Source organism: Schistocerca nitens, chromosome 4 (assembly GCF_023898315.1).
Source record: "Schistocerca nitens isolate TAMUIC-IGC-003100 chromosome 4, iqSchNite1.1, whole genome shotgun sequence".
NCBI classification, from domain to species: Eukaryota; Metazoa; Arthropoda; class Insecta; order Orthoptera; family Acrididae; genus Schistocerca; species Schistocerca nitens.
In genome coordinates, this window is record NC_064617.1 from 84,148,254 (window position 1) to 84,159,463 (window position 11,210).

At 39.6% G+C, this 11,210-nt stretch overlaps 1 protein-coding gene across 2 annotated transcripts in view; it reads left to right on the plus strand.

The window, feature by feature from the left end:
• Nucleotides 1-9,114, plus strand: part of LOC126252610 (UDP-glucosyltransferase 2-like) — a 73,712-nt gene extending 64,598 nt beyond the window's left edge. For both annotated transcript variants that reach the window (XM_049953513.1, XM_049953511.1), the window contains 2 exons: nt 2,943-3,162; nt 8,462-9,114. In XM_049953513.1, coding sequence (XP_049809470.1) covers nt 2,943-3,162; nt 8,462-8,738 — 497 coding nt within the window. In that variant the 3' untranslated portion in view covers nt 8,739-9,114. The remainder of the gene's footprint in view (nt 1-2,942; nt 3,163-8,461) is intronic.
• Nucleotides 9,115-11,210: the final 2,096 nt, after the last annotated feature.

Genomic DNA, 11,210 nt, shown 5'->3' on the forward strand with positions numbered 1-11,210 from the left:
ACGTTTCACTTGCAGATTTTCCTAGTTTGAAACAAAATTTGATGTTAACACGCTGTTCTTTCTGTACACTCAACATTTTCCGACGCACAGACAAAACGTCAACTACTTAAAATAGACGCCACGGGCAGACTGAGTGCAGGAGGCAGATGAAACTCGAGCAGTAGGCGGAGCGAGAGTCACGTGACAGGCCACGCGACTTTCAGCCTTATTGCATTCGTTTTATTGTTTCACCAGTACTAGTCCGGTTTTTTTCTAGCCACACCTCGTATAGTCGAAGGGATGACGGAAGAAAAGAACCGCAGGGACAGTATGAGTAGATTAGGCAGATTGTCGGATGATGTGGGATGAAGCAGGTACGCTGATATGAAAAGAAGATCTAGCATGCGACAGGAATGGAAAATCGGATCACACCGTATTCAATGTCAATAACCGAAATACCAACAATATTCTTATTCGTGAATATGGGGAGGTAAAGCGTACTTCCAGGCAGATGCTAGATCGAAATTCTGTGGGTGAATTCTATTAAAGCTAACACCAGCGCAAAAACGCATCCTCTTTCTGATGCTGGGCCATTCCGTCCCACCGTTCCCGAAGGGCGGCCACATCAGTTGACTGTCGCCTGCACACTTCGATTGTTCTCGGCGCTGCCTCTTCACTACACTGCATGACACCTTAGTGTTCGCGCACCCAACTTCCAGAAGGAGTTCCTTCTAAACAGGTACTGGCGACTGCATGCAATACCGTTACGTTTCTGACGAAACCGGCAAACGAGGCAGCAAAATTCTCTCTAAAAACTTTGTCTGAGTGGGTCTCTGGAACCATCACCTATTTTAATCGCACGATAGAAGGAATATACAATAGAAAGACGGAGAAATAGCTACAAGTACGCCACAAGTCATCACTGTTTTGGAAAGATGCGGCAGAAGAAAAAGAAAATTTTGTTTTTAGGTGAAATCCTCGAACAAGCTACCAGGAACGGACATATAATTCCCACATGACGTATTTTCTTTTCAGTATAGCAGTAAGCGACATTCTCCGCTATGCCACATTTCATCCATTTTTCTATGTTAATTTCTCGTGGCAGCGCGTGACTGGACTTCTATTGCTTTGGTTTATACTTTTTCAGGACTGCTTGTCTCAATCTGTGAAAATGGAACCCTTGCAGGAACGTTCTGTCTCTCTATCTCTCTGTCTGCTCGACAGTTAGGAATCCTTTTCCTCAGCACCGGGTAGTCGTTTCAAGTTAAAATTTATGTCACATTTTAAGGTCTGTGATCCCCTGAAAGTGAAAAAATTTCAAGCTTGTAAGTCACTTCAGTCAAAAGATACGGCCATTAATGTCACATATTTTGATACCCGAAAACTCACTCATCAAAACCTATAGGGCGCTTCCTGTTGACCTAGAACCGTGAAATTTGAGAAGAAACAAAGTTTTTAGAGTATAAGGAAAAAACCCGAACATTGTTAATTTGTATTTATACAACATCAAAAAATATTGTTTTGCCATTTTTTAACTGAGTGTCAGTTTGTCTTTGAAAAAACCTGTTTTTCTGGAACAGTTTGGCGTATCCCTGTCAAATTTGCCACATTCTTAAGTATATGGTTCCTGAACTGTATAAGAAATTTAGGCTTCTAAGTCAATGCAATCAAAATATAGATCATGTACGCCACATATTTTGATACTAGCAAATCTCACGTATCAAAACCTATAGGATACTTACCGTTGACCTAGAATCATGAAATTTGGTAAGAATCAAGGTTTGACAGTACAAGTAAAGCATAAAAAATTGAAAATTGTTAAATTGTGATTATATCACATAAAAATATCTTTTGCCATTCAAACATACGATGTATTCAGCATCCGTGAAAAGCATAATGGACCAATATTATTGCACGGAAATATAAACTGGAAGTTGCAGTCATGTTTTAGTAAATAAATAAAAAATATTGTAGGAGATCTTCTCCCTCTGCATATACAAACTGAAGTACACAGTTCACTTCTTTTTGCATGTCCGGGCTAGTCTGAAGAACTACTGAAGAAATTTTGATACGGTCTTGAAATTCCCAGGAACAATTCCTTGCCAGTATCGATATCGATAATAGGCAAAAATCGTTGAAATTCTCGATTCACAGGATGGATGAACTGTACAAATGCAGTGCAAGAGTCCTTCTCGCACCTGGCCAATATTTTTATGTGGATATTTATTTTTCGTTACTCTGGTGACAAACTGTTTAGTTTAAAGGTCTACATTTGTCGAATTATTGATCATACTGACATAATATGTTAACAAGATTGTTTTGAGACTCTCTAGCTGTACCTTTCCAGTTACACAAGATAAACGTCTGTGCATAGGCTTCAGCTGTTGAGGTACAGCTCCCCTGCAGCGCCTCGATGCTTTACAACTGTTCCCCACCACTACCGTTTCCCCCACCTCTATTGTGCCGTCCGGTTTACGCAGTTACAGGAAACGTCATTTATCCATGAACGGAGTCGCGTATAAGACTCTCAGTCCAACAGTCCTTGTGTAATTTTCCTCAATTCGAGACCCTCACCAACTTAGGTTAAACGTCATACTCACCAATATCCAGAGGTAGGTACTAAAAGAGAAATTAAAACTACGACAGAACACTTCCCAGGACGATACGAGACGTATAAATTTACTTGCACTAACTTCTGCCATAATCATATGACAGCATAATTAGAGAATTCGTCATTATGTAGTTACTGACCGTAGGTCTTCCCTTGTGCCATCCGCTAACGGAACTGGAGCAAGTGACAATAAGTTGTTGGAAAGACACTTAACCACTGTGCACCTTCCATTAAACTCCGTACACTGGCTTACAGATCGCAGATGTACGTTTTAATGTAAAATTATAGAAACAAATTAGGAAAATTTTACTCCTTGTGCTGTTTCAGTAACTTTCTGTTTTCTGGCTTACAGCGCATCCTAATGTCCACGTGTTCATCACTCAAGGCGGTCTGCAGAGCTTTAACGAGGCCGTCTACCACGCAGTTCCTCTTCTGGGGATGCCCTTCTTCTCCGACCAGCACCACAATGTGGCGAAAATGGTACATGCTGGCATCGGCATCCAGCTCAAATTCTTGGACGTCACAAAAGACACGATTTCGGACGCCATTCGGAGGCTTATTGCGGATAAAAGGTAAGAACAATGTCAGTCAATCATTCTTATTATTAATAGACAATGGTGAGAAAACCGTAACTGAACGAACCCTCATATGGCGAAAGACGGGGACGCGTAATGTACCCAGGAACATTGTCGAACTTGATCGCTTTGTGGTCCAGATACACTACGTGATCAAAAGTATCCGCACACCCCCAAAAAGATATATTTTTCATATTAGGTGCATTGTGCTGCCTCTACTTCCAGGCACTCCACATCAGCGACCTCAGAAGTCATTACGCATCATGAGCGAGGAGAATGGGGCGGTCGGGACTCACGGACTTCGAACGTGGTCAGGTGATTGGGTGTCACTTGTGTCATACGTCTGTATGCGAGCTTTCCACACTCCTAAACATCCCTAGGTCCACTGTTTCCGATGTGACAGTGAAGTGGAAACGTGAAGGGACACGTGCAGCGCAAAAGTGAACAGGCCGATCTCGCCCGCCGACAGTCGAAGAGGGTCGTAATGTGTAATAGGCAGACATCTATCCACATACCATCACACAGGAATTACAGACAGCATCAGAATCCACTGCAAGTTCTACAACAGTTAGGCGGGAGGTGAGAAAACTTGGATTTCACGGTCGAGCGGCTGATCATAAGCCATACATCACGCTGGTAAATGCCAGACGCCTCGTTTTGTGTAAGGAGCGTAAAAACATTGGACGATTTTTATTAAGCGAAAAGCCTCGTCTTGTTATGATGCTCAGATACACTAATACCCATGTCGTCAGCTAATGGTTTAAAACAACATGGAAACTCTTAAGGGCGAAAATAGTTTTTAGAGGAAGTTGCTATCAATGATGTGTAAAGAGAAATAGAGAAATAATTTTCTTGAAACCGAATTACTCACTGTAATCGAAGAGAGCTATAAACATTTGTTGAAAAATGGCTTAGACCGAAGCCATTTAAAATGAGAGGTAGGAGGCCATAAGGTCTTTGCTCAGTGAACAAGTCAACAGCGTCCAGTCCTTTAACTACTGTATATTGGCGTAAATGAAAAGTAACACAGAAATAGACTGGTTAAAATGCATTTGTTGTTGTTAGAGACAATAACACAATATACAAAAGAATTTTAGGATCTCAGAAGGTTTCCCATTTTCTTTCCGTGCCACAAACGCTCTAAAATTTACTTTTAACCATATGTAGTCTTACTTAGTCTGTGCATATTATATCTTATTTGCTATTAACAAGTTTCATGCTTCCTTAAACAACGACAGTGAATACAGCTTACAAATTGCAATTACAGAGATATATGAAATGTGAATCCAAGACAAATGATATTGAATTACCGTAAACCACAAGAACTTATCTGTAGCTACTTCCACACTCTACAAACTAGTGTAAAGCGCGCGGTACAGGGTTCTTACCATTAAGTCACATATTAGGGTTTCTTCTTGTGGCATTCGTGTGTGTACTGCAGAAGAACTGATCTGTTAAATGTTTCTTTGCACTTGAATTCGCAGTTAATGAGAGAGCAATACCTACGGCGCTATAGAATATATCTAGATTCTCCACTTAAGATTGGTCGTTGAGATTTCTAAGGTGCTTTCAAGGCCGGATTGACGTCTACCCTCATACATCTGCCAGTTTATTTGTTTCAGCATTTTCTTCGCGATTCCCCGTGGGCCAAATAAACGTGTGAGCATTCCTGCAATTCTTTCAGAGCATTTTCAGTATCTATTATTATATGCAGTTTGAATCCCGCAAATTCGTCCACCATCTTAGCGTGGGTAACAGTCTCCCTACAGACTTTATATCAACAGTGTCACATCAATGATATTTGAAATATGAATCCAAGACAAATGAGATTGGATTAGCGTAAACCACAAGAAATGCCACCTTAAATAGAGACAGTTGAAGGTAAGTGATCGTTCCATTTCATATCCCTACAAACTGTTACACACAGCCTTTTATATAGATGTTGTAATTATAGGCTGTTAGGTTTTTATGTTTATGAAGCATACAATTTTACATTTATGAAATTTTTAAAGAAAGTTCCCAACTTTGCACTACTTTGTAAACGTTTGATGATCTAGTTACATCTGTATGCAGCCTTCTTTAGACTTCATAACAGCTAGCTGCATCATCTGAATATGTTCTGAGGTTACTATTAATATTACCTTCCAGGTCATTTATTTGTAACATGTACAGACAAGTGTTTCAACACAGTTTCCTGAGACACACCTAACTTTTCCGAAGGTAAGATTATAAAGGTGTAAAAAAAGAAAATATCGGCGTGCAAACTGAAGCGATGCATAAAAGCACAGATCGCACAGACAACCGAGAGAAGACGTCGCTGAAAGGAAAATAAACAGGAAGATAAATAATATGAAAGACAAGGGAAAAAGTTGAAATGAAAACAAAAACACAAAGAAAGGACGCAAATTTAAAAATATAGGTACATTTTATTTAACCATAATAGGCTGAAGATTCCTTGGCTTACGCCATCGGGCGGTGGCTTTCCGGGTTTCGCTTAATAGGTCAGGAGTCCACTACACACAAGAAGCGGCTACACAGGTAGCTGGGGCTGTGTGGAAGGGACTGCGCGGTTTTTTAAGTTAGAGGGTCTCAGGAAACCACAGAAAGGGCGTCCGTCTAAAAGGGGGCAGGTAAAGCACAGTAAGGTAGTTGTAGAAACAATCGGTATTGTAATTGTAAACTGTCATAGCTGTGTTGGGAAACAAGCCCTAATAGAAAGCACGGAAGATCAAATAGTTATAGGTACGTAAAGCTGGCTAAAGCCGGAAATTAAGTTCAGCCGCATTTTTTTCAAACAATCTAACAGTGTTCAGAAAGGACAGATTAAAACACAGTTGATGGTGGAGTATTTATTGCTCTCAGAAGTAGCTTACCTTGTAGTGAAATTGAAGTAGATAGTTCCTGCGAAATATACGGGTAGAGGCTATACTTGACAATCGGGCTGAACTATTAATTGGATCGTTTAACCGACCCCCCCCCCCCCTCCTCCCCCCGACTCAGAACATATAACCGCCGAACAGTTCAAAGAAAAATGGAGTGTCATTTCAAATAGGTACCCCACTCATACAATTATAGTCGTTGGTGACTTCAATCTACCCTCGACATGCTGGAAAAATTATACGTTTAAAGCCGGCGGCAGGCATAAAACGTCATCCGAAATTGCACTGCATGCTTTCTCAGAAAATTACTTTGTACAATTAGTTCATGAGTCCACTCGAAGTGTAAATGGTTGCGAAAGCATAGTTGATCTCTTAGCAACAAATAATCCTGGACAACTAGGGAGTATCATGACAAATACAGGGATTAGCGACCACAAGGCAGTTGCTGCTAGGCTGAATACCGTAACACCTACAACCATCAAAAAGAAACGCAATGTACATCTGTTTAAAAAAGATGATAAATATGCTCTTAACGCCTTTTTAAGAGACAGTCTCCACTCCTTCCGATCTGATCATGAAAGCGTAGAAAAGATGTGGAATGATGTCGAAGAGATCGGCGGCAATTGAGAGATACAGGGTGTTTCAAAAATGACCGGTATATTTGAAACGGCAATAAAAACTAAACGAGCTAGGCGGTGGAATTCCAACACCAGAAAAATCCTCTGTTCTAAGGAATAAACCATGTTGTCCACAGCACACTTGCACGTTGTGAACAGCACACGCTTACAGCAGAAAGACGACGTACAGAATGGCGCACCCACAGACTGCGTTGTCTTCTATATCTTTCACATCACTTGCAGCGCCATCTGTTGTTGACAATTGTAACTACTGTAATTTCGAAAGTTTGTCTGCCTGAAAATGTACTGTTGTCCCAAGCATATTGCAACAAACGGTGTATTTCTATCGCTGCTCGTTTAGTTTTTATTACCGTTTCAAATATACCGGTCATTTTTGAAACACCCTGTATATACCACATAGATTAATAGGTAATAGCGCTGATCCCCCATGGTACGACAAAACGGGTCAGGGCGCTGTTGCAGAATCAACGAAAAAAGAATGCCAAATTTAAAAGAACGCACAATCCTCAAGACTGGCAAAGTTTTGCGTAAGTTCGAAATATAGCACGTACTTCTATGCGAGATGATTATAATAATTTCCACCAGGAAACTCTGTCTCGGAATCTGGTAGAAAACCCAAAGAGGTTCTGGTCATACGTAAAGCACACCAGTGGCAAGACGCAATCAATACCTTCACTGTGCGATAATAACGGTGAAGTCACAGACAGTGCCACTAAAGCAGAGTTATTAAACACTGTTTTCCGAAACTCCTTCACGAAAGAAGACGAAGTAAATATTCCTGAAGTCCAATCAAGAACTGCCAAGATGAGAAACATAGAAGCAGATATCCTCGGTGTAGCAAAGCTGCTTAAATCACTTAATAAAGGCAAGACCTTCGGTCCAATTTGTATACCAGTCAGGTTCCTTTCAGAGTATGCCGATACAATAGCTCCATATTTAGCAATTATATACAACAGCTTGCTCACACAAAGCTCCGTACCTAAAGACTGGAGAATGCTCAAGTCACACCAAAAAAGGGAAATAGGAGTAATCCGCTGAATTACAGGCCCACATCACTAACGTCGATTTGCAGTAGGGTTTTGGAACATATACTGTGTTCCAACATTATGAATTACCTCGAAGAAAACGATTTATTGACACATAGTCAGCACGGATTCAGAAAACGTCGTTCTTGTGAAACACAACTAGCTCTTTATACTCATGAAGTAATGAGTGCTATCGACAGGGGATGTCAAACTGATTCCATATTTTTAGATTTCCGGAAGGCTTTCGACACCGTTCCTCACAGGCGTCTTCTAACTAAACTGCTTGCCTATGGAATATCGTCTCAGGTGTGCGACTGGATTCGTGATTTCCTGTCAGAATAGACGGAAAGTCATCGAGTGAAACAGAAGTATTTTCCGGCGTTTCCCAAGGATGTGTTATAGGCCCACAATTGTTCCTGGTCTATATTAACGACATAGGAGACAATCTGAGTAGCTCTCTTAGATTGTTTGCTGATGATGCAGTCATTCACCGTCTTGTAAAGTCATTAGATGACCAAAACGAATTACAAAATAATTTAGATAAGATATGTGTGGTGCGAAAAGTGGAAGTTGACCATGAATAAAGAAAAGTGTGAAGTTATTCACATGAGTACTAAAGTAATCCGCTAAATTTCGATTACGTGATAAGCTACACAAATGTGAAGGCTGTAAATTCAACTAAATACTTAGTGATTACAATTACAAATAACCTACATTGGAAATAAACCATCATCACCATTCTTTCTGTCTACAGGATAAGCGAGAACATGAAGCAGCTGTCAGCAGTTTATCGCGAACATAAGGAAGAGACCCTTCCTAAGGCCATCTGGTGGATTGAGTACGTACTTCGCCACAACGGAGCACCACAACTGCGCAGTGCAGCGAAAGATCTTACCTGGTACCAGTACTTACTGCTGGATGTCATTGCCTTCGTTCTGGCCGTTATAGTGACCTTTTGTATAGCTCTCTACAGCATTGCTAGGTTTCTCATCTCCAAACTATTTAAATCAAAGAAACTGAAACGAAACTGAGAATCTAAACTTCTGTGATGTAAGAGACTCTCTACGTATTAATTTATTGAGAAATATGTTAAGTGAAGTGGAGGATTAGATACATGCACATTGATTTGTAAGATCATTGTCTAGACTGTAGTATAAAATACAGGACACACAACTTTAACATGTAATTTGTTACGTTACAGATGGAAACAAAACTGTCGTTACTGTAACGCAAGGTACAGTTTAAGTGTAAAAAAAAAAAGTTTTTCAGAAATGCGACACACAAGCACTGCTTTCAGTTGGTTTTTTTATGCATGTCATTTTTTACGCAGCATTTTACCACAAAATACAACATTCTTCATCATTTTCAGGATAGTCGTGTTAATAAGTTAAGAGTTTTGATGTCAGCCTAACATTTTACACTTCTGTGCATTCGTTTGTTGCCATATGTTCACAAACAGGTTTAATATAGTACTAAAGAAACTATGGGGAATCTATAAATTTATTAAATAATGCTGTACAGAATTCTCCGAAACATATGTGAATTTTCTTCATATTCGTTTCAGATTCGTAAAATCCCTTGCACACTATAAGCACTCACTTATTCCATTAATAATTTATTAACCTGTAATCTAAGATCATCTGTGAATTACGTGTAAATATACTACATAAGAATGAGACTAAAGGCAACTGCAGAAAACCGTTCAGACTGCCGTAAATAGGAACGAGAGTAACTTGATATACGTGATACCTATTGCATCTTCGCGTCTAGTACAACACACAAGAGTCAAAACGTTTTCGTGATTCATAATTCATACATGGTATCAACAGACTTTCACGCAGTACCTTTTCAATTCAAGAAACAGTTGTACTGTGTATAAAACATTTTACTATATATGAATCATATTTTCATTCACACACCATAAGGAGCTTGAGAGGAATGTTGAAATGACAATGAAGTTATCACAGCACCTAATTTTTTTAAAATCTAAATCTTTATTACAAATGTAGACAACATCCTACACTTCGAGTAAAGCTGTTTTCTTCTCTTTCGCATTCTAACAAAGTGCTGATTGGTTGGTTGATTTGGGGAAGGGGACCAAACAGCGATCTCGTCGGTCCCAAAGGATTAGGGAAGTATAGGGAAGGAAGTCGGCCGTGCCTTTCAAAGGAGGCATCCCGGCATTTGCGTGAAGCGATTTAACAAAGTCATGGAAAACGTAAATCAGAATGGACGGACGGAGGTTTGAACCGTCGACCACCATTGCTGTGGTAACTACTGCGCCACCTCGCTCGGTAGCAAAGTGTGTGAAAGGACCTACATCGGTCAATAGAAGACGTTGATGGACATTATATATCGCAAAAAAAAAAAAAAAATTAAAAAAAAAAAAAAAAATAAATCGGAGAACGGCGAGAGATACGGTTTAATGTCAAGTTTGCGCATAAGTTTTATGTTCAAAGCATTGTTTTTCTTCCGGTTACATTTAAATCACGGCTGTAACGTTAAGCTGTGCTGATAACTGTTTCCATCATCTTCTCTTCCTTTTTCTATCCTTCGATATATTTATCATTCGGCTGTAACAATTATATCCCTCCTTTGTCAATTTGTACACATTACGTTTCAGTGGTAGATTCAATTCGTAAATCTGGCTGGTCTGTGGGGAGTACCGTATCCCCAGTTGGTTTTGTCCAGACATATTTTTCGCGCTATTTTTGTCACTTGAGTGTTCACTGTATTGCGTTTACGGCTACCCATCTCCAGAATTTCATTACCTTTTTATCCCTATACTTCAGCTTTCACGTTCTCTTAACTCCGACATTACCTCTACAGAGGAAGAAGTAACTGGTATCTTGTATATCACATTTCCGTACCTCTCTTCAGTTCTTGATTTGGGAGTTTTATTCCAACTGTGGCATCTGCGAAACAAAATTTTATAAGTGGTGTCAACTAAAAACACTTGCAATACGGCGGCCGAACCCCGAAGGGGATATCCCGGCCAATAAATGCCATACGATGATTTCATTTCATTTATCACGTTCCAGCAAAAATGTAATGTTGATGCATTAAGTTGTTCTGAAAGCGGTGCTGATATTCAAGACCATAAAAGTGGGTTAAAAGCTGTGAGGTATCTGGGGAAGTTATCCTTGCCTTACTGAGCAACTGTTTCACCAGGTATTCAGTCTAGTTTACCAAACTGCCAACCAGATTAACATTAATTATAATCTTTTAATAGCCATCTTACGACAACCAGTGATATATATATATATATATATATATATATATATATATATATATATATATATTGAACAGTGACCAATGTTAAAACAAATGTCCAAATATAAACTGATATATATATATATATATATATATATATATATATATATATATATATATATATATACTCCTGGAAATGGAAAAAAGAACACATTGACACCGGTGTGTCAGACCCACCATACTTGCTCCGGACACTGCGACAGGGCTGTACAAGCAATGATCACACGCAC